This window comes from Uloborus diversus, chromosome 4 (assembly GCF_026930045.1).
Source record: "Uloborus diversus isolate 005 chromosome 4, Udiv.v.3.1, whole genome shotgun sequence".
Classification (NCBI taxonomy): Eukaryota; Metazoa; Arthropoda; class Arachnida; order Araneae; family Uloboridae; genus Uloborus; species Uloborus diversus.
The window spans coordinates 134,401,121-134,426,300 of record NC_072734.1 but is presented as its reverse complement, the minus strand read 5'-3'; the positions used below and the strand labels follow the sequence as shown (position 1 = coordinate 134,426,300).

Here is a 25,180-nt window from a genome sequence, read left to right as displayed (position 1 = left end):
CCGCATATATAACAACTTTCCTGATTTGTTTTCTCAAATGCTAATAAGAACTCCATCTTAAACCAGATGCTAATCTGCTCTCTCTATGTCTGTGTTCACTATCTTATGAACTAAGTAATTTCAAAACTGTTTATTTTTGATTTAAGTAAAACATTTCTGAACGAAATATTTGTACAAGAAATCACCTAATCATTTCTGCTAACCGTTTTCCAAAAGGAAACATCAATATTTACATCAATTACCAATGAGGCACAATTTTTTTTACTTTAGCACGGAGCGACTAACGGAGGGGGGGGGGGGGGGGGGTCATGGCGCAAACTGTGGCATTGAAATTTTTAGGGGGTATTTTAAGTGGTATTTTTCTCTTTTTGGAGGGGGGGGGGGGGGTGCGCCCTTGCCCTTAGGAGGGGTGGGCACCCCTGGCCTGTACAATAATTTCTGGAAGAAACGCCACGCGGCGTTTACGTGTTTATAAGTTTAATTTTCGGAATAGCTGCCTTTCTGCCAATGCGGCGTTCACGATCGACTTTTCTTTTTAAGGGTAATCATTTATTTTTTCTCACAAAACGGGACATTTAGCAGTTTTAATCAGGAGCGGAGTTAGACTTTTGAGTCGTCTGACAAAGAAAATATAATGATTAAATTTAGAGGTGATGAAGTCATTGTGTGTACCATTAGAGGATGGGGAGAAGGAATGGAAACAGCATTATTCAGGAAAATTTTTTGAAATTGAAGATTTAGAAACAATTTTAGATTGTATCTTTTAGGGTGCTGCGAGAAATTTATTGGGGGGGGGGGGAGTATTTTATGGGGCTCTAAAACGGAGAGATTTTAAAAATTGACGACAAAAATCACAGTTTTAGGTAATTTTTGGAAATGTTAGAAGAAATTTGAGGAGGGAAGAAATAGTTTTGGGAGAGCCCCTCTCCCACCGAAACTGTAGAAAACAAAATTTTAAGCTATGTTTGGTGATGTAAGGCTTGAAGGGAATGTCAAAAAAATAACGAATCAGGGACTCGCATTGGAAATTTTTCATCATTTTTTTTCCCCAGAATTGAAGGTCTGAAAATGAACGTTTAGGCTATGTTTGATGAAGTTCGAGAGGCGAGAACGGGGATCACATAATATTCTCTATTTTGTTAGAACTTTCTCAAAATGCTTCCAAACTTTGCATTTCAGCGATGGCCTCCACTTATGTTTCAGTCAAAATAGTTTTAGTTTTATTTTGGCAACACATTTGTTGCAGCAAATTTTAGTGTTTTCTGTTTTTTTTGCATAATACTGGTGCAAAGTTTCTACGTTTATGAAAACTGTGGAGAGTCCCTCGAGTAAGTATTCATTACATTTAAATTATTTGTTATTTTGCGTTTTATTTATCATTAATTTTATGACAAGTAACGAAGTCCAAATTCCCTGGCTTTCTGTATGAATTGTATCGATCAGGAACTGAAATCAGAATTGGAGCATTATGTATCTGAAGTCTTAAATTCACCACTCCCGTTACACATATTGTTTTATTTTCCGTCTGTAATAATTAATATGGATTATTGTCATACATTTTAAACTTTTAAATGGTCTTTATAGTGTTTAAAAATCAAGATCTTTTACTGCATCTGTAATTTAAATGTTACCTTTTATGAAGTGTGCTTTTAAAATGCCTTGATTTTAAACCCAAAGTGAGGCATATCATTAATTTTTAAACCTTCATGTTGATTTGTTGTGCATGATAGTATGTTCATCTACTACCATGAATACACCAATGCTGACTAATGATAGCAATTTAAATAATATTTCCTTATGGAAACTTCTTTGTATTAAACCTGACTTCAATTGAAGTGAAAATTTCATTTGAATTGAAATTAGAAGTTCAATCTTCTAATCAGCTCTTCTTAATTTTTTCCCTCAAAAAGCTACTTGTTAAGCAGGATTGAAAACAATTTAAAGGATCTATGTCACTGGTAAGAAGTTCGTGATGGGGCCAGGTTCTAGCAAAAATAGTTGTGATGAGAGAGGAAAACAGTTGTCCCTGTCCAATAACACAATAAGGTTTTTTGATAGCGATTTTCTAACTTAAATTCCTCTTCTCCCTGATGTTCCTGAGGATTATATTTTGCTATACTTTGTTAGGGACCACAAGAGATGGAGTATACCAAAAATCAACTCAGAGGGGTGAAAACCCCAACTTGTTCTGTCGTGTAAACTGTCCTTAGTCGTGTGTTTATTTTCTTTCGTCTTTCTTGGCGGTGGATATTTAGCTTTGTTGGTCTCTGACATTTGGTTTTCTTGGCGGAAAGCATTTGGTTTTCTTGGCGGCCGGCCAAGAAAACCAAATTGCAACATGTTGTAGTGGTGGTTTAAAATAATTGCTTTTGTTACTAAATACAAATTTTGCAATTTATAAATTTAAATGTATTTAATAATAAAATTGATATCTGAAATTATTTATTTACATTCTATTTATATCATTCCAGCACCTTAACTAACAGAATTCATTTCTACTTTCTTTGTAATTCTGTTTTTTCCATTTTTACCACTGTCCTGGCAAAAATACGTTTTTTTTGCCTGCAAAACATTCAGCCTTGTGTGTTTCCCACTATTAGCCTTTAAAGTACAGTAATTTTGAATACAATTGTCTCAGTGAATTGCTGTTTTTTTTTTCATGTTTTCCCCCCAATACCTGAACCTAACATTTGAACATTCTTTTATAATTGCCTGAATTAAATATATCACATAGTTTTCTAATAGACCTTGAGCAAAAGTATGACTCTTCAAATTTTGAAACAAGGATGCATTTAACTGAGCGCAATAGGGCCATTCTACGGAAAAGTCATTTTGTCCCCCACGGGACGCCTCATGTATTTCATTAAAAATATTTAGAAATATTAATGAACAACTTCTTTCTATCCTCCTTGGCAGCAGTAGCAATAAAAGAGGGAAGGAAAGAAAAAAGTTGGGTATAAAATTATACTCGAGTTGAACCTCCATATATCGAAGCAGCAAATTGTCGAAAAAAAAATACGATGTATAGAAGCAATCTTAGCTTATCCTTAATTGCTCTTAAAACATTAAAATAAAATCTAATTTATGTGAATGAAATTCCATTTCTAATTTATTTGAAAATCAGATTAAATGAAAGTTAGTTGGAATTTGGAAAAGAGCATTTTTTGCAACTTTAGGTTTACTCGACCCTTCAGGCTGGGCCTGATTACTGAATAGGCCAACTAGGCAGTGACCTAGGGTCCCCGCTTTTTAGGGGCCCCTAATTGCTAAAATTGCTTTAGCCACTGCTCTAATAAGACTAAAATTGTAAAGTTTGACTACAGCGGGGCCCTGAAAAACTGTTTGGCCAATAGGGTCTTCCAATATCTTAATCAGGCCCTGCCTTCAGGTCCGGATCTGCATACCTGCAGATCCCAGCAGGGCCACATCCTTAAAGGCTCGACGACCCAAGAAATGGAAAAAAAAAACACTGAAACTTATTTATGGGCAGTTCTCAAAAGGTGGGAGCAAACACAGACCTCAACTTTGAAGCTTCAACACCAAATAACTTTCATTTTAATTAACTCAAAAATTTTTGAGTTGAACTATAATACTGTATAGAGACAAGAATTGACATAAATTAGGGAAAAAATGCTCTTCAAACGCCCTTAAAAAATATTTTCTTTGCTAAAAGGCACAATTTTGGACATACCAAAACGTTAACTGAGCAAATGTACCATTTAAAAAATTTTTTTTTAAATTATTTCCATACGTTTCAAAAAAAATTAAAGGTATGAATCTTACACTGAATAAGTTTTTGTTTATATTTTACATAAATAACAAAAGTAAAGACAGATTATTTACTTTGTAAACGATTTTAGAAAAAAGTAAGTTTGAAATTCGATGCATGTCCAAAAGTTACGATCTTTACAATGCTATTGTTTGAGAACTAAGTATATGATGTTTTCGTTTTAAAGGTATTTATAGAGCCTCAGAATCAACTGTTAATTGTTTAAAAGTGTTTTCATAAGCTTTTATGCAGTATCTTAGAAGAAAAATATTTTTTTTTAAACGTACATGTGACATGTCCAAATGGCGTTACGATCCTGACGCCGATAATTCTTTCCGTTTATTCATAATTTTTGATGATCCACTGTCTTCTAACCTCAATAAAAAAGGTTATTATAATGTTATCTTCTTTAATACATTGGTATTTTGCATAATTAATACGTTACACATTGAACAATACATCAATTATAGTAGAAACATGACTGGTTTGATCGAACAAAAGCCATTTTGCACTAAAATCGCCAAGCAAACCTCCGTTGGCGACAACACACTATACGATAAGCTTAAGGTTACCAGAAGGGAATACCAGTTTGACAAATGTAGTTTATCGTCATCTGTACCAGTTTTGGCAACTTTATCAACTGCGCTAGCATTTTTTTCTCCGCTTTTATTATTTTAGAATTCTTTTTCTCTTCTTTCTTTTGGAAAGATAATTTAACGATCTCCAAATAGAAATACGAATTTCTTTTTTCAATAATTTTTTTGAACATCGTTTTAATTCTTATGACATTAGAAAAAATATTCATTATTAAAACTGATGTCACTTTTTACATTTGTATTATTTTTAATTTGAAGCTTTTTTTTTTATCTTTCATCAACTTCTTCAAAATCATTCTAAAACCTTATTATATGTAAAGAGCAGCATGTATATAGCCATTCAAGTGCTTCATTAGTATCCTCTTTATTATTAAATTGAAAAATTCAAAAAGTAGTAAATAAAATTTTCATTGGAAAAGTTAAAAATCAGATGAACAATTGTCAAAAATGGTGAAACTTACATTATGATGATTGTCCAAAATCCGTTACCTACAGGACAACAATGTCCAAAATCTGTTACCTACAGATTACTGATTTAATTTGCTAATTAACAATTTTTACAAATACCTGCTGTCTTTTCATGTTCATATATTGTGTTCTAGATATGCATACTATAGAATAAAAGCAAAATTGATGTCAAATTTGAAAATTTTTGAAATTGCTCAAAGTTAACTTTTTTGTTCCCACCTTTTGAGAACTGCCCTTATGTTTCAAATATACACTGCTGGCTTTTGGTCTCTGGGGAGAGGCCCTACAGATTTTGTTGCAGGGGGACCCAAAATTTATAGATTTGGGCCTGGATCCTGTAGACAGCCACCTAACTTGCCTATTTTGTTGCTCTAAGGTTGGCCCTTGGCCAAGACATTTTTTGATGCTTCCATGCAGTCAAACCTTGCACATTTAGTCTTTGGCTAAAACAATTTTAGCTATTTAGGGGCCCCAAAAAAGCAGGGGCCCTATGCCACAGCATAGTTGGCTCATTCAACAATCAGACCCTGATCCTCGCACAAGGCATAAGAAAGCAGATCGAAAGAGATACAAGGAAATCAAAACACTGTTTTATCATTTTTCGCTTTAAAAAAAACGTTTAGTTTGAGGGTCCTCGGTGATTGCCGACCTGGCCAGTCCGGGCCTGGGGATTCATACTAAAATTCTTGTCTACTTTTAACTGCTTAGCACTTACTGGGGAGTCTATGTCACTGTATTTATTTCTAGGGGATAGTTGCATGTGAAAACGGTGTTCAACTATTTTTTTTTTCAAACAGTAAACATTATCTTCAAAGAATGCAGAGGTGAGTGGGAAAGATGCTGTCCTTGTCTTTTACTTTCTCATCATTGAACAAGTTGCACTATCAGGGATGTGCTAGCTGCGCCAATCGTCGATCCTGCACCTAACTGCTCCAAAAGACCGCCAAATGGACTTTTCTGCGCCAAAAACTACAATTTTGCATTTAATGTTGTAGTTCCTATAGTACATTTGGCAGTGTATCATCAAGTTTATGCGTTTAGAGCTTGTTTTTACGATTTTTTGGCTTAGTCTCGATTTTTTGCACATTTCAAAATCCGATTGCATTCGCTTTTGAAAAATTCAATCGTTTTAATTTTTTATGTGATTCTGTTCCTTTGACTAGAAAGTTAATATTGTTCACCAGTTTTTAATCTTGCGTTTCTTAAGATTTAAGATTGAAAATTGATTTCTAGTTTTGGTTGGAGACACTTAAGATGGCAAAAATCTGGGAATTCTAATGCTCTGCTAATGAATATGCAGACATTTCAAGTTTCTCAGATTCAGGCATTTTTTCCATATTCTTAGTCTGTCTTAAAATTTTTATTTATTAATTTTTTTCTTTTTTGAAATTTTTTGCATTTTTTTTTTTTCATGTTCTGAAAATCTTTTTTTTTCATTGTAATTTCATTATTAATTTTGTGATTAAATATCAAACAGTTAAAAATAAAAGGTTTTAATGTTGCCTTTGTTTGATCTTCAGATTTGTTAATAAAGTAGTTCACATATGTGCCAAAAAAATAAATAATAATAATGTCAAATATAAGTGAATAACTTAAACATACATTCAACCATTTTAATTCAACTATTCTTTTGTGCTTTTTTTAAAAGCCTTTTTGAATGTGTTACATAAAAGAAAACAAGTTTTGAAAATATATATCAAAGCACTCTAACTTAAATGTGCACTAAAGCAGTGATGTATTAAGCAAAGTAAATGTGTGAACTAAATTTAATAAATTTAAATCAAAAGAAGTGTTAGGAAAAAGTAGAGCAGGACAGGACTTGTCTTTTGTTAAAAGTATTAGACAGAAAAAAATAATTAAAAAGCTTCAATTTGTAGTTGTAGTTATGGTGTTTTTGCATCCTTAATCTCCTTTTTTATTATTGGAACTGATGTGATATACCCCACCCTTGGGGACTTTTTCCTGTTGGCGCCAAGAAAGCGTCGCCAAGAAAACGATGTATGACGACATATGTCATACATCGTTCTTAGCGATGCTTTTTTAGCGCCAACAGGAAAAAATCAGATAAAAAAACATGATCAAACCACTTCAGAACACAAAACAACATAAAAGCACAACAAAAAACATCACGAATATATGCTTCAAAAATGTACAAGGCCGGGGTTTTTTGTAAACATATTAAAATACAATGAAATAAATTATTGTATTAATCACAAGTTGAAATTAATGCATTAATTTTTTTCCCATCATTTCTCCGGGATACGAGCCCTTGGTCTCATAGTACTTTCGTAATGAGACCTCGGCTCGCCGGCCCTGCCTCGGTCTCATTACGAAAGTACTATGAAACCTCTGGCTCGCCAGGACCTCGCTCCGCTCGGTGCGTTATCCCTCCGACTGTTAATATACATTACAGTCGGAGTATGGTCACAGTTATGTATATTTTCATGGAGACACCCAAGGGTGGCTCCTTCCGTTCAGTGTACAATAATGACACAGTTTTAAGTGTGAAATATGCACCATTATTGTGCAGATTTATTAATAAAATTCAGCATTTTTAAGAGTACAACCGAAAGAACTTTCAATTGTTAACATAAAATTCAGTACCTAAAGGAGGCACGTTAATAGAATGTCTAAATAATTCGTGGCATCGATAAGAATTAACTTTTAGAACAAAATAACCGTACTATTTCTGTAAAATTAATTTACATACAGTAAAAATAAAGTTAAAAACTACAAGAACCCCTCAAGGATTTGTAAAAACAAAGAATTTTTGAAGTGAGAGGTTTTTTTTGAATTCTAAAATAAAGAACTTACCTTTTTATATGGTATAAATATTCACACTCAGTCTAAAACAATACATCATATGACAATGGCACATTACAGATACACACCACGTTGGAGTTAACTTTTAATTAACCTTCAAGCTTGAAGAAACTGGCATTTTCTAATGTTTTTACTTCAAAACACAACTACTGAATCTAAACTAACACAAAATAAGCATTCCTGTAAGGTATATTGCACAAAACAACACGTATCTCTCCTGCGTAAAACCAAGTAAAGAACCCAAGTAAACAAGTTCGAACAAGTTTGCCTTCGCGTTGCCAACCACAGGTTAGTTTCACCAGGGATGCCATGCTTAAAAATTTATCGCCTCATTGGCGAGAAAAATATTTTAATTTTGTGCAAAAAAATCGAATGTCGCCAAATGGGGGGGTATGTCACATCTGTACCTTATTATTTTATCATGTTACACGTGTTTCTGTGTATGAAATATAAGTAGTTGATGCAAAATTTAAATTTTTGCTGCTCCAAATTCACCGTTTTACTGCTCCAAACTCGCCATTTTCCTGCTCCCAAGATTGTTCCAAAAGGGAGTTTTGGTTGGCACATCCCTGATATATATAATGTGTGTGTAGTAGTTCCTTACTTCAAAACATACTTTTTGCCGCTCCAATTACACTATTTTCATGCTCCAAGTTTCTACAAAACAAACTTTTTGGTGACCAAACTGCACCTAGTCCACTATTTTCCTGAGCCAAGCTGCTCCAAAGTCACTATTTTCCTGCACGTGAGATTGCTCCAAAAGTGGGTTTTAGCTGGCATAACCCTGCACTATTTTCATAGGTAATTGGTAGTGTGAAAGAACTGTCTGTCTGTATGTGTGTGTGTTGTTTACTGTACAATATGACACTTTTAATGTCTAATTTGTATTATTTTTCTCATATTTTGTGTAATGGGAATATAATGGGGACTAAAGGATGTGGGAAACTAATTTTCTACTCTCTACTATGAAAATATTCAATTTATAAATAAAGAATACTATTTCGAGAAAATTCACCAATCCCGGTGAGTCTGAAATCGTTTCACTCCAAGAAACGAGATTGGACTAATTAGTTTAGGTACTTTTTATTCAAATCATAAGTATAAGCATCAGAATTCACACTTTGTTGCTCCGATGCAGTGGCGGCGATCCCCATCCCCCTCCCCTACCCCTCCCCATTTTTTATGGTTAGTTTGTTTTATTTTCCAATTTAAGAACCAAAATTAGAAATTATTAAGAAAAGCACAAATGTCAAAAATTTCAGAACATAATTATTTGTTTTACTTTGTATATATGTTTACGAAATTTATTGGAGCAGAAGCAGCAACTTTTAGCTATGTATTCATTGTTTAGATATTAGTAAATCTAGTGGCACACTCAGGAATTTTATAAGGGAAGGGTCCAGGATCAAAAATCCCATTCTCATATTACAGCCCAACACACCGTCAAACATATTCAATTGATTTATCGATTTGCGAGATCACAAAACAGTAAAAAATGAACTACTGGATTCGTAATTAACATAATAATTAAGGAAAATCTCATTTTAATCTGCAGTTATAAAAGTAAAAACATGATTATTATAGTGCATTAATTTATAGCCAGCAGTCTGCTTTTATATCACAGGCTTACAAAACATTATAGAATAAAATCCAGGTTTCTAGTTTTTCTTTCGATTTCATTTATAACTTCCTCAGAGTGATGATAACGTTGCTTGAATTCAGCAGTGCAAGACCATTTAAACATTCATTATACATGGTACTTCTTAGGTATGTTTTTAGCCTCCTCGAAGTGAAGAAAGATCTCTGGTTTGTGCAATTCGTTACAGGAAAAGTGCACAATTTAAAAAACAATCTCTTAATATGAGAATTTTATTCTCATCCTTTTTGACCTCTCCTATGTCCCCTGCTAATCCGCAAATCATCAAACTTTTGCTTGAGTAAAAAATTCGTGAACACCACGCAAGTTTCAGCAGGGAAAATATTCTTGCCAAATCTTCAGAGAGCCTTTTGTCATCTTGTTGATTCTCTTCCTTCTGCCTAGTAACAAGACATGACCTCCTTCAGATGCAGATGACCTGAAGTTCATCTGCATTGATTTAGACTAGTGGTTGGTGGACTTTCCTAGCTGCATTTTGTATGGCGAGGAAGTTGACATAAATGATAGGTGCCTCTGAATCTGCTCTATACTCCAGGATGCTCGCAATTCTTCATTTTTCAAGACACTCTCCCCTCCTGAAGATGCTTCATTTTCATACTGAACAGCAAGCCTTTGTATGCTCGAAAGAGCAAATAGTTAATCATCCACATTTTAACTATTTGAAGGATATAATGAAAAAAAAATCAATATATATATATATATATATATATATATTATATATATATATATATTATATATATATATATATATATATATATATATATATATATATATATATATATATATATATATATATTATATATATATATAATTCATCATTACATTATTTATCCTCAAAACTTTACACATGTATTCTTTAATTTTGCAGGGACATAATATTTAAAGCCAGAAATGGGTGGTGCAGTGAGTGCAGGAAAGAATAATGATGAACTGATAGATCATTTAGTTGAAGCAGAATTCATTAAAACCCCAACAGTACAACGCATCTTTCGATCTGTGGACAGAGGTGATTACTATCTCCCAGATCAGAAAGAAACTGCATACAGAGATATTGCCTGGAGGTCTGGAAACCTGCATTTGTCTGCCCCATGTGTCTACTCAGAAGTCATGGAAGCCTTGAAGCTGAAAGCCGGTCATTCATTCCTAAATTTAGGAAGCGGTAGTGGTTATCTTAGTACAATGGCTGGACTGATTTTAGGTAACTGACTTGTTTCTCTTGATTAGAATATCAGTAAATGTTGAATATAAAATAAAATAAAGATTTTCTCATTTTTAATATCCCTGCTTTATAGTAATTTGTGAAAGATGTAATACCTTGACTTAGTCCTCTTAAGTTAGTTTATTCTGGAATAATAAAATTAAAAAAAAAAAAAAGATAAATTGAATATCAAACAAGAACAGCAGTTTCCATTCTTATTACTTCAGTTTTTTTTAATAATATACTGACATCACAATTCTAAAAATTATATCTCATGGACTTCGGTTGACGACCTGATAATCTGTAAGTAAAATTACCATTTTTTGGGTACATATTATAACAGACCTGCCAACTCTCCCTTTTCTGCCCATTTCTCCCGGTTTTGCATTTAAGTATCGAGAAGAGCAACTTGAGTCTGGTATCTAAAAGAGTTATACAGTCGAACCCCAATTTAACAAACATCTATTTAACGAATTTCGCGATTTAGTGAATTTTTCTTTTTCCCCGCGAAAAATGGAGGCAAAAACCCCTAATTACTGAATAATAAACCCTGAATTAACAAATTATTTTAACAGCCAAAAAAAGTTCTTTTTTTTTTGTTAATTTGAGTTAGGAAATATTAGATTGTTTTCCAAATGATGTATCAATCTTGTCCATAGCAGAGAAAAACTTTTCTAGGAATTAACAATTTTTGACGGGCGAGAAGGCAACCAATGAATAGCAGTTCTGATGCAGAAATCAATAATTAAACTCCTGTTAAAACTTACTTTTTCTAATACTTTACATGGACTGGAAACTGTAAAAACATCTCTTCCGTGCAGCAGGCTGTAAATAGCACAGTTTTTTTCCCTCCACAAAGTCGAAAGAGAATGATTTCGAGGCAGGTAATTGTCAAACATGTACTACCCAGCACTTTAAAATTTCAAATTAACTAGTGTGTAATAAGTTGCGGAATGCTGAATAAAAAGTGTACATTTTCTAATTATGGATATGTTTGTGCATTTGCTTATTAAAACTATAAGATAAGGTAAGTGAACTTTTTAAATATATTTTTATCGCACCCCAATATTACGATTAATTCCGATTTAATGCATAAAGATTTTGGTCCCGATGAATTCGTTAAATTGGGGTCCGACTGTATTGCAAAAAATGTGTCTTGTTTGAATCAATGAAAATCGTTTCATTGAAACAGTAATCTATATGTTAAGTTTGTACTGTTTTTGTAAAAGGCTTTTATAATTAATATTGTGTATGCTGAACGCAAAGTAGAGAGTTAATAACATTAAAAGCTGTCACCAGCTTTGATTTAAACTATTAAAATCAGTAATAGCAACTTTTGTTTTCAAAACCAGAAATTCATTACAATCTCATCTTTGGCTTTTTTTGTTATCAATACTTGTTTTTATAATCTATTGTCAATATCCCTTATACCTTCTACTAGCTTTGCAATAACCTTCAATGAAGTTCTTGGTTCACACTTCATTATACTAATACAATCCCAATATTCTTGAAAACGTTTAATCATTGCCAATTTCAGGAGAGGATGTAATTCCCATGCATACTTTAAAGATAACTAACATCATTTGATGTTTGCTAGCAGATGTAGAAGTTTCTTTATTTAGCTTATTGAGACCTATATGTTTGGTTGTGGTGTTATCAAAGCACATAGCACTAATACTGCTGTATCCACGTACCCAGTCTAGAATGGAAAAAAATCCTTTCTCTACAACTTGGTAAATGATCAAATTTCTCTTTTTCTGTAAGATAATGGTTTAAATTTTCATCGCAATAAAAATTTACGAAATTTGCTATATTTTTAGATCAGTCAAGTGAGCTTAGCTACTACAGTTTAATACTAGTTAATACAGTTACATTACACTATCTGTAACAAATAATAATTAAGTCTAGTCTTAAGAATTCAAAACTAGCTTTCATTTGCAATTTAAAATTGCTTATCTGTTTTTTTTTTTTCCTGTACTTATAATTTTGCATAGTTGTTGTACCTTATACAACTTAAAATGAGAAACTGAAGTTGTAATAAAAAATAAATGCATTTTTGAAATGTTATCATTAAATTAAATCCACGTATGTGTGTTAAAAACTTTCCCATTGTTGAGCTACCTCTAAATATTGTTAGATCCTGCTAAAATTTTGCTTGATTTTTTTTTCATAAAGAGGAACCAAATTAGAGGATGAGAAGATCATATTTTCATGCTTCAAAAATAAACTCTATCCTAGTGTCCATCTAACTATTATTTATTTTGAGCTGTTTGAATTTCGAACTATTTCCGAATCAAATATAAAGAGAAAATTATTGAAAACTATGAGAAACTCGCATTTTTGACTAAGGGGTCTAAGGGCCTTGAACCTTCAAAATTTTCGATTTTCTGGAAAAATATATGTTGTGCAGAATTTAATTCTGAGCAATTTGATACCTTACTTATTACCATACAACAAGAACTTTTCAAGTTATCGTAAAAATGCGTAACCTCTTCCTATAGAGATTTATGTTAACAGCAGCTGTTTAAGCGTCTTTTTCTCAGGTGCCGGTTTCTTCGGTTTTCTCGCTTTCCGCGCATGATATTTCAGAAAGTTTCTAATGTATTTCCATAAAACTTTTCATGCATGTTTGTCCGGTATATTTTTATGATCTGAACCTAAATTTTAACTAAAATGAAAGTTAATATTTGAAAAAAAAACTTTTTTGCACAAAATTTTGGAAATTTTCAATATTAACTTATGAAATTAAAAAACAAATAAATAAGTTTGAAAAAAATAAATTTAGGTTCAGGTCATAAATATAAACCAGATAAACATACATTAAAAGTTTTACGGAAATATATCAAAAACTTTCTGAGTTATATCATGCGCAGAAAATGAGAAAACCGAAGAAACCGGCACCTGAGAAAAAGACGCTTAAACAGCTGCTGTCAACATAAGTCTCAATGAGAAGAGGTTACGCATTTTTACGATAACTTGAAAAGTTTTTTGTGTATGGTAATAAATGAGGTATCGAATTGTTCAGAATTAAAATATGCATAACATATATTTTTTTCTAGAAAGTCAAAAATTTTGAAGGTTAAAGGTCCTTAGACCCCTAATAAAAGTGGTCCCTCTTTTTTCCCCCCTGAAAAATTCTTACAAAACATTTAAGTTTTTCATTTCAAAAATTAAAATAAAAAGTTTAAGTTCATATTTTAAGCCTCATTACACTGTATGTTCCCACCATAAATTTATTAGATACAAAGGTTCTAAACTACAGTAATTTTATCATTGGTTATACCTTTTAGTGTTTTGCAAAATTCTTAATAAATATGAAGTATTTTAAGTTGTAATGTTCAAAACTTTTTTTGAAAAAACATTTCTGTTGAAATTGTAATTTGATGAATTTTCTCTTAGGTCCCTATGGCACAAATCATGGAGTAGAGTTATATAGTGAGATTGTAGATTATGCAAATGATAAGTTGCGCAGCTTCCTCAGATCTTCCAGCGCCATTGATGAATTTGACTTTTGTGAACCTGTGTTTCATGCTGGCAATTGTTTGTTGTTAGACAGTAACTGTCAATTGTATGATAGAGTGTATTGTGGTGCCTCATGTCCTGAAGAATATGAACCTTATGTTAAAAACCTGATAAAAATTGGAGGAGTACTAATTCTGCCTTATAACGACAAGGTTTGTATTGCATGATATTTTAAAGTTGATTTATGTTTTCAGATAAATGTGTGTTTGAGTTGTGTGAGAAATTTATGTTTGAAGCACTTTCCTTGTAAGTAAAAAATGAATAAAAAATATGGAAGAGGGCTTTATATTTCATGGAAATTTCTCTCAAAAAAGACAAACAAGCCCTTAATATTTGATAATTGAAAAATTGAAAGTAGAGGTATGAGGTGGCAGGTATCTTGGTCTATCTGCCTTTCAATGCATTTTTCAAGGGAACAGTTTGATTAATCCTAAACTTTTATTTAGCCCGTTCTGGACAGTAGCCCACCGAAGCCAGCGCTCCCTCAGGACGGCAGCTGTTACATGCGGACTATGCGTACAGGCCGGGGCAATTTCTCCCTCTAAACCTAATTCGCAGTTTCAGAGAGTAAGCATTACATAACAATGCATAAAATGTACACTTCGCGTAGAAATGAAACCATTTTTTAATATATGATAAAATACGTATGTCATAATTTCAATCATAACAAAAACATTTAATGAACTATAAAAAAAATACAAAATATATTGTTTTTTACTGTAACTAAGATTATTAAAATTAGACAATATATTTTGAACAAAACAGGAAAAATATTTGCGCTTAGTTTTTGTGAAATACTTGAAAAATATTGTAACAATTCATATTTTACAGCCTCATGAAAAATTTCAAAGCACTGAGCAATGTGCATTGTGCATTTTACACTCATAGGTAGTGTTAAGTCTTTTATTCTGCTTCGAGCAAACGACACATTTCCGTCTAAATTCTTTGCCTTCTTTTTCAGCGTATAATTTTAGAAAGTATCTACTGTATGAAGAACTAAAAAAATAATAATTTATAGTTGTTTCAATGTTGTCCGAAAGATCCATAGATGGATCAGTCATAAATTTAGATATTTCCTCCTGGTAAAGATGACGTGTTCACCATGGCTACACAAATGAATCTAAAAGTAAAACCCCTTTCCAGAATATCTCTCATGAAATCCCATTATAAATGGAATCGAAACTAGAAACTTTCATTTCAAAATGAGCATGCGTTTCCCTTTTCATTTGCTAGCACATGTTTATTTTTTTCACGAAATCCAATAAATCACTGACACTTGACGGACCCCATTCTGATGTCAGAGAGAGAAATACTAATGTTCTAGACCAATCATCTGGACGGAACATGGATAAGTAACGCCATCTTATAGTAAACATTTGGTTCCGAAATTGAGCCGCACACTAACGTCGCTCGGATTCTTGAGTAGCATATGCCGGAAAGCAAATAAGCGTGATTCGGATAGAACGAACAGTTGCCGCTGACGCAAATGTGCGTCGTTCGTCCCAAACAGGTTAATAGACCTTGACCAAAACAGTTTTTTGTTAAAAAAGAAGAAGTGCAACACTTTTATTCTTGAAACGTACAGATTTGCCAACATTTTGCTGTCTTTTTGGAGCATATCTTGCATTTAGTAGTAAAAAAAACTGAACCTCGCAAAAAAACTGTGTCTCATTTGAATAATTAATGAAGCATTTTTAGAAAAACAGTCATGAACATTTATTATAACACGTTTTTAACAATTAAATTCAAAGTATTTTATAAAATAGCTAATTTGAAACTTATGCAAAAGATTAAAGAATAAAACATTTCAAATGGTCCAACTATATAAATAGCCGTAACAAAAAATAGCCGTTAAAAAATTGATACTTAAACAAGGAATATGAGAAGGTATTCCATTTATCACTTACTCTCAGAATTAGCTGTCTGAAAGCTCCCAGGTAGCACAACAGATGAAAAATTTTTGAGCTTAACATCGTGAAATATAATTAAACTGTTGCACCAGTGAGCAACTAAATGTCCATCCAGCCAAGAACGGAAACAGAGCAGCACCTCAAATTCCAGTTTTTTTACTTACAAATACTCATTGTGCATTGTCATAAAAAAAGATAATTAACACCTCTATTTGTCTGAAGATCCCCCCCCCCTAAAATCAGTGTCAGATTTACTAGGGGGTCTGTGGGGGGCGACCGCCCCCTCCGTGACCGTCATTTTCTAAAACCAATAATATAGAATTGAAGGAATTACTAGCAATCGCTACTAATTTCAATCAAGCACATTCCACAAATTTACTTTAAATTAAGTTTAGACAGTTAGTGTAGTCGAAGATGGACAACGTTACCTACTTTTTAATTTGAACCTAAGTTTGGCCCTTCCCCCTTTTTTGAACTTTAAATAATTTTTATATTTCTATATGTGTTTTCCAACCTTTTTCTTCCATGGACTACTGTACTGGAATAATAGTACATTGCTATGACTTAGAACAGTGGTTTCCAACCCTGGGGATGATAACCCCTAAAGGGGAGATTTGACACTTCAAGAGGGTGATAAGTTCGTGAGGGGCGATTAGTATTTAAAAGACAGGATAAAGGGGGGCAATTGACTCCCTGACATAACGCGTTTGGGGGGAGGAATAGCTTTTACGGTTTTCAACCGTCACCCCTTGAACAGACTGTAAATCTGCCCCTGCATAAAATGGTAGTTTGTAGCCACATTGGATTCTTGGAGGGTCAGTTTTCTGTGTCCCACAAGAGATGTGAACTTTATTTTGCATTTTACTTTCTAAATTCCAAAATGTTTGACTTGCTATAGTGCTATCCCTGCTTTGGGTATAAGCACTCAATAGAATCGCAGAGCTCCTGAACTTTTGTATGTTTTTGAAGTAAATTTTTTAACTTTATACATATTACATACGAGAGATCAATTGAAGTGTGATGCAGCTTAAAACGTCCTTACTGTTGGATGGAACATTAAAAAATTTTCCAATAAAGCAGGTTTTACTTAGTTTTTACTTGGGTGCTCTGCACGAGCTTAGACTGCTCGGCATGTCTTTGCTCCCAGCACTTTTTTCTCTTCTTTTAATTTTTATTCATAGAAAATTTTCCTGTTTGGTCCATTTTAAGTGCAAGCATTAGCATAAAAATATATCTTATCTGGTGTATGTTTTTTTTTTGTAGGTACCTGACTTACTGAATTTCTTACATGAAGAAATTTCATTCAAATAATCAAATCTTGATTTCAAACATGAAGTTTTCATGTTTGATTTGTTTTCCAAGTAGTTCTATGTTTATACTAAAATATTTATAAACAGAGTGCATTTCAACAAATAATTTGTTGTATTTAAAAATGCTTCGTATTTGTATTGACTAGCAGAACAGCTTTGTATTTGAAATACAAAGCTGTTCTGCTAGTGGTCTTTCCCAGTATCGTACAAAATGAATGAAATTGCTCTATAAGCATCCTTCCATGTCCTTTTTGTATTCCAAGATTAAATCTGGGAAAGCAGGTGTATAACTTGTTTGTTAGATGAGTAACTTTGCTGATGTTAATTTTTTTTAACTAAAAAATCTATTATTTGTAAAAAAAAAGGAAATACTAATAATTTCTATATGTTTGTTTCAGCTATTAAAGATAACAAGAACTAGTGAAACAACATGGCAGTCTGTGAAAGTTCTCTCTGTCTCATTCTCTCCTTTAATTATTCCACTTTCTTCAAAAGACCCTGTTACACATATTAAGCTTGGTAAGTTTATAGTAGTGAAAAAATTACTCAAAAATAACAGCTCTTCGTTTATACAGGGTGTTCCATTTTAACCTGCAAAACCTTTATTTTCGCAACCGTTTTTCCTAGATGTATACTTCCAATTGTGAAAATGTTCAAAATCAGATGCAGAGTTAAGGTATTGAAACTTTAAAATGAAAATAAAAATAAGTCAAGAAAAATAAAATTTAACTTTTTGTACCGGCCTCAGGTCTTCTAACTTATATTTAGGGAAATAATCTCCATTGAAAAATAATTCCAACTCAAAAAGTTTGAAATTAGTACGACCAATACTCACTGAGATATGAAACGTAGCCTTTTGGGGGAAAATATAGGGGTTAACAAGTGTTTAAAATTATATGTGCGCATAGAGTAGTTTTTCAAATTGTTTGTTGTTTTGTAGTGTGTTTTTGCATATCATGGCATAACATTTGCAATTATTTTTTAATAGCAATGAAAAATATAAGAAACTTGTTTTTCTTACTTTTGACAACCAGCCAATTCTTTTGAAAGGGCAATAAGTTCCAATTTCAACTTCTGTTTAGTTTCTTTACCATTAGAGTCAAACAAAGAGCTGTCGCTCTTCTCTTATTTTGAGTCAAAAATGCGTAGAAGTGAAATCATGCTATGTGTTGCCATAATTTTCACACTATATGGACTACAATTTACTTCAAGCTATATTGTCCAAAAAGAGAGAGAATGGCTAACAGCACAAAAATACTGCAGAAAGAATAAAAAATTAATTACTTTAGAAAATTTTCGTTGGTGAAAGTTTGGCAGTGTGAGGTTTATGCAGGGGCGGATCTAGAGGGGGGCCATGGGGGCCATGGCCCCCCCCAAAGCCTTGTGATTGTAGGAATTTTTTTAAGGAAAAAAGAAAAAACTATTATGAGAAGATAACAAAATTTAACACATGTATTTTATTGAAAAAGAAGTATAGGCCTTAATTGGGAGATAAATTATATTCTTATCCTCAAAACAAAACTTTTATTTCCAAAATTCTCCATCTTTTACATCATTTCTTGATTCCAACTACAGACACTTGGACGATCTCTAAATTCTGCGGTTCTCAGAGTATACCTATTGTTCACAAGACCAAAGAGAGCCTAAATTTTCGTTTTTATGGCTTTAATTTCGAAATTAGGAGGAGAACCCCTTTTCCCATGCCCTTTCACAAATGCCTCGATATGTAGCAAAAAATTGCATTTTAAGTCTTTTATTTGGAAAAAATGTCAACGGAAACTAGCTTATCCAGCCCTTATCACTTAACTTGCTTAAAAGCAACTTTAAAATGATTTTTTTTTTTTGGGGGGGGGGACTTAAATTACAAACGAGTTTTGATAGGACCCATTCCCTTCCTAGTTTATATAATGATGATAGCTTTAAAAGGAGGTTTTTTGGAGGAGCACACGAATCTTCCATCCCTTTCTAAAATATGTATAAATATAGTTAAAAACCGAATTTTTGGAGCCTCAAAGGCAAAATATTTCCACGAAGGAAGGATTCTAAGCACCTTCACACTTCCTTTAATGTAAGCAAACATTACCTAAAGGTGCATTTTTAGGCTGGACAGCTGAAGAGCTAGAAGAGCATCCCTCCTCTTCTAACTTCTCAATGTATAATGACAGAATATTTTGGCTTCTAAGCTGTATTTTCAAAAAGTATTTTGGGGCCAGCGCCCGAAACCTAACTTTTCTCCGTACATCATCAAAAATAGACAAAATGCGTTTTTAGATTCTAATTTTAAAAAATTGCTCGGAAATTCAAATTTTGAAACATTTTCGAGGGAGATTCCTAAATCCACCCCCTCATCTAATGTCTCGATTCCCCGAATATTGAGTTTTTGAAACTCCATTTTAATGAAATTTCTGGGGAGTTACCCAATTTCCCAATAGGCAGAGTAGGCAGCTGCCTAGGGCGGCAAACTTTTCAGGGGCGGCAAATTTGTTATCAGAATACACATTTTTTGAATTAAATTGTTATTCTTGAAAGTAAAATATTAGCATTCTTTCATTTTCTACAGAGACAATTTTTTCTTGTAATTTAATGATTACTTTCACACATCCAGGGGCAGAAGTGGTCGACTTGTAATATATAGGGCATTTTCCACGAAAAATATAGGACGTGTTTATGAATGATTTTGATCTGAAAAATAAACAGTACATAGTTTATTTTTACTAATTATTTTCGCACCAATTATTATCAATGATTTCAAAAAAACCCAAATAAAAATAATACTTAGAATGAGTTTCCTGTTCCTGAAAGAATAATGTAATAAGAAAATAAGTTTACTTATTTACAAAAAATATTTTAAAACAAATTTAAACAATCTGAAATCTATTTACATTTAATACAACTATTTATAATCATTGATTATTTATATTTTAGAAAATCTTTAGCCTTAATTTTTTCTGCATTTCATCTTTTGGCAAGTACATCAAATCCCCATTCCTCAAAAATTTTTCTATTAATCCTTTTTTTTTTTTTTTGCATAATTACCTACATTTAAATATTTTAAATAGATATTTTTTCTTCTTTTTTGTATTAATAATGGCTGAATCTTCACTGCATTTTGTTGTTAGTGAAGATTCATTAACAAAGTGCTTTATCATAAGTCTGGAGAGCTTGTCATAAAATATGGATAACTGAAGCTGAAGAGCATATCCTGAAGCTCTTAAAACAATTTTTAAATTTTGTTAAAAATACTCTACACTTACAACAAAATTTAAACAGACGAGTGCCAGCAGACATTTAAAAAATAAATAGATAAAAAAAATATATACTTATGTATCTCGTTTTTAAGCAGTCTTGAATTATCTTTTGTCAACTTGTGAGATCAAGTGCAAATCAAGTAACCTAAAGGCTTTTCAATAGTCATTTTCTATAAATCTTTATAACAAACTAGGGGAATATAGGAAATATAAGACAATTCGCAAAAATATAAGAAATACAGGACACTTTTGATACTTTTTTTTGAAAATATAGGAAATATAGGATATATAGGACTACTCCTACCCCTGCACATCTTATGAAAGTCAAATGTTTTTCAATCATGGTATTTGCCGAATCGTCGGCAAAATTTGCCGAATAAAAATTTGTGGGAGATCACTGTGATCATTTCATCGGGGCGCCTGAGAATGTGAAACGCCATCATTTCTTTATAAGTTTGACAGTTTGAATCTGGGAAACACTTTTTTTAGGTTTTTTTGAGTCAAGGATATTTTGCTTCTTTTAGGGGGGAGGGGCGGCATATTTCAAATTTGCCTAGAGGCGGCAAGGAGTCAAATTCGGCCCTGGGCAGTTTGTTCAAAAATTTCGGATGGCCCCTCCCAAAACAATCGGCTGGATCCGCCACTGGGTTTATGCAGTAAAAAAAATCAATGGAATTGAACCATGCAACTTAATTTGCACTATATGTAAATAAGGAATTTATGAAATTTGTGTAGAAAATTTCTCTTGTAGTAAGTGAGCTTAAAAATACTTTTTGTTAAAAATTACTTTTTGTTTGAGCCTCTTTGTTCCACAAATATCCCATTTTCAAAAATTTTTCAAAGCTGATTGAAGCTCAACACACAATAATCATTGGTGAATTTGTTTTGTATTAATTTTTGAGCGGATTATTTTAATTCGTAGCAAAATTCGTAATTCTATATTTTGAAACTGTGCTTGGGTTCTTGTTATAAACAATGGAACAGCATCAAACAAAAATAAATCTCCCAAATTTTATTGTCTATGTATGTGCTTGTTACTTATTACCTAGTACCCACGAGGTTCGTCAACTTCTTCCAGAGTTTGGAAGGGGTTTGCAGGGGGAAACAGGTTGGGAACCGCTGTTGTATATCATCGGCAACATGCTAAACTAATAAATGTGAAAATTGGCACTTTTCAGAAAAGTCAAAACAATATTTTTTCCCTACCTGAGCAGGGTTCATTGATCAACAAAATCATTAATTAAAATCAGTTGATTTTACTTTTATAAATTATTGCATTTTTAGAATGCATTGCTTTAAATTTAACTACACTGCATTATACTATCTTAACTTCAACAGACAAAACTACATAGATCCCTCCTTTCTGTGTGTGTAACAGATTTTCACTCTAATGCTTTTACTCCAAAATTTCAGTTTGGAACTAAATAAAAATTTGGAGTTTTTTTTTTATACACCATGACTAATATAGTTCAGAAAAGTGATTGTTCAACATATTATTTTACACTAAAAACGTACGTGATAATGGAACCCTTATTTTTAAGCAAAGCATAAAACAAAATCACATCTTATCCAAGCATTATAACGTATTTATAAACCTTAAAATATTATTGAATAGTTAGAGAACTTATCTTAATTTTTAAAGTAAGTTGAATGGATTCAGCTACTGTATGAAATATATTATATTTGTAAATGTAAATTATTTAATATCTACAAATTTTTGAACATTTTTAAAAAAATCAAAAAAATCTGATTTAAATTTTAAAAAATCGACTTTTTTGATTTTTTTTAAAAACAATAAAAAAAAAATACGAATCTTGCACATGAGGCATTAAGTTATTTTTAATGCTTTAATTTTTATAGATAACTTTAAGTGTAGAACTATCATTTGAAGAAGTTATAACCTGGAGGTAGCCCCTTTTGAGTTCTGCAGCACACCATCAAATTTGAAAAACGCAATTTGCAATATTTCACATCCGTTAGTTTAGCATAGAGCTGACAATTTTTAGTATAACTAATTTTAATACTGCTGTCAGAAAATTTCTATAAAAAAGATAGTGTTGTGTATTTGCCATATAGCAACAGTTATTTCATATACATCCAATTTTATTCCATTTTTTCAATTATTAATCCAATTCTATACTTATAGTATACAGTAAGAGCCAAAATATTATGACCACGTACTAAATAACATATTACCCCACCTTTGACCTTCAAAATAGCTTCAATTCGCCTTGCCATGGATGGCACAAGTTCTTGGTACATAACTCTGACGTGTGGAGTTTACTCTTTGAACTGCCTTTCTATAAAAGCCCAAATTTGCTCTATCGGATTAAGACCCAATGAGTTGAGTGGCCAGGATATTAATTGGAATTTCCCCCCCATCATGTTTCTTGAACCACTTCAACACAATGTGAGCCTTGTGATGTGAGTATTGCCTTTTTGGAAGATTCCAGTTCAAGTTGGGAAGATAAACGCCATCTAAGGGTGCGACTGATCGGCAGTTATGTTCTGATGGTCCACAACAGTACCTTCATTTTGTTGGTTTTAAATCCAAGAAATTGTTTAAATCTGATAATAAAACTTGAATCTTCAACTGAAATAAAATTTCTTACAAACATTTTAACATTTAAAAACATTATGAGGACTGAAGCAAACAAATTAAAGCTAAGAGTTAATCTAAATGACCTTTTTCCGTTTAAGCACAAATAACAAGTATTTACCAGAGACTGGGTTAAGAACAGATTTAACAGTATAATTCCTGCAGTTATATAATAGGTGCTCAGTTGGACTTAAATTCAGGGATTTGGAGCAGATTAGGAAAGTGCTATCAAGTGCTTGCAGGCTCATAACCTTATATTTGCAACTGTAAGACATTTTGTATAAATTAGACAGTACGTGTTCCTCTTTTGAGGCTTGATTGATTTGAAAACAGAATGAAAAGATCTGTCCATCAGTTTTTGTGCTCCTGCATTATTTATGACTTGTGATTAGTTAGTAATATATTAATATTTTATTTACATTAATTAAGCTAATTTTACTGTTTTAGGTGATTTCTCACCACCGCAGTTACAACATCTATGTCGTTCCAGCATCAGATCCATTTTGAGAAAAACTATTGATACAGAGCATCCTAATTTAATTTTGAAACACAGAAAACTGGAGCGAAAACAGAGGAGGCAAGTTCGGCGTATTGTCATTCCAATTTTTGACGAGAGTGATCTGAGTAACAGTCAAAGTAATTCCGAAGTTGAATATGACTCTGATGGACCAGAGTACACAATTAGCTCTAGAATACCCTCAAGAATGTCCGTGCTTTTAGAGGATTTCCTCCGACGCCATGCAGAAGTTTCATCAATGGACACTGTTGAGCAATCTTTGAGGAAGAATGAAGAAAATGAGTTGAAAGAAAAAGCCCAAGAATCGGATCATCAAACTTCTGAGAAGGAAGACGACGACGACAGTGAGAATGAAACTGACTCTGGTAAAAAACCTGGTGACAATAATGTATTTATTAGTGCAGCGCATTTTACTTTTTCAAATAAAATTGCATCCACTTCCACAGATACATCATCCAGCGATGTCTCTCCTGCACAAACTAGCAAGTCAAAGAGCTCTAAGACACGAAAGCGTAAGCATCTAGATTCAGAACAAACACCAAGCACCAGTTCGGGCGCTACATCTAAAAAACCAAAAGTGAAGCGCAGAGCTGCTACTGTCGTTTGGAAGAGGATTATCCCTCGGGATTCAGATTCAGAAGAGGAAAAGGAGAAAAGGGCTAGAGAGCAGGAGAAGAAAAATGATGAGGAAAACTACTCCAATTTCATGATTCAAAAAATTGCAGCATTACCATTACCTGTCCCGTTATTAAGATATCTCAATTACAGAAGAGACACTTTATAATTATTCTAATTATCTTTGTATTCCTTATGCTGTAAATTATATATTAGTGAGATAAAATAAATTGTTTTTCTTGTATGATATATCTTACTTTTCAGTTTTTTCATATGCAATGTAGAATATTATAGGAGAGTCCAACATTTCTTTTACTGTGCTCAAGGTTTTTATTACCAAAAAAGTTAACTACAAGAAAATAAATACCAGGTGCATTCATTTCTTTTTGTCACTGAAATCCAAAAACAGTCAAATAAGTGAAAGAGGGGAGAAATAATTATCTTTCGCATATGCGCTGTGCAAAATTTCGCATTGTGTGCCATGCTTTGAGTTTCAATCCTTTTGCATCCTGTATTTTTTTCAATTATTTTGAAAAATGGAAGTTATTTTAACCAATGCTGCTTTAAAATGGCTTATTTAATTTATTATTTTAATAATTATTTCATTTTTTTTAATAAAATTAAGTAGTACTAATAGTTAAATAATTAGTTGTAGAAAAAGTGTTTTAAGACTTTATAAAAATCTTAAAATAAATTTTGAAAAATAATGCATTTAAGAAATATAACTTCTACCAGGCATACATGCATACATTTGTTTTTAAATAAAAATATATGTAGTTTGTTTAACACATTATCTACCGGCGACCATTAATGTTTGTAAAAAAGTTTCATCTGGTACCAGGTGAAATTCAAACTAATCAAAAGTGGCACATCTACATTGCATAGTTTTATAAAGTTAAATAAAATGCACAAATATGTGGTTAGGTAGTTGTGTATATAACTGTACAA

At 32.4% G+C, this 25,180-nt stretch overlaps 1 protein-coding gene across 1 annotated transcript; it reads left to right on the top strand.

Annotated features, from left to right (window-relative positions):
• The first annotated feature begins 1,245 nt into the window (after positions 1-1,245).
• Positions 1,246-24,475, top strand: LOC129220414 (protein-L-isoaspartate O-methyltransferase domain-containing protein 2-like). The gene is made up of 5 exons (XM_054854834.1): positions 1,246-1,328; positions 10,182-10,511; positions 13,911-14,185; positions 17,652-17,772; positions 23,548-24,475. Exons 2-5 carry the CDS (start codon positions 10,205-10,207, stop codon positions 24,399-24,401), a joined length of 1,557 nt encoding a protein of 518 aa, XP_054710809.1. The 5' UTR covers positions 1,246-1,328; positions 10,182-10,204; the 3' UTR covers positions 24,402-24,475.
• The last annotated feature ends 705 nt before the right edge of the window (positions 24,476-25,180 follow it).

What these genes read in the sequence shown, in the direction of transcription:
- LOC129220414 (XM_054854834.1), top strand. Translation starts at nt 10,205, where the DNA reads ATGGGTGGTGCAGTGAGTGCAGGAAAGAATAATGATGAACTGATAGAT. An exon ending in AATGGCTGGACTGATTTTAG is followed by an intron (nt 10,512 to 13,910) that starts GTAACTGACTTG and finishes ATTTTCTCTTAG; the next exon opens with GTCCCTATGGCACAAATCAT. An exon ending in TTCTGCCTTATAACGACAAG is followed by an intron (nt 14,186 to 17,651) that starts GTTTGTATTGCA and finishes TGTTTGTTTCAG; the next exon opens with CTATTAAAGATAACAAGAAC.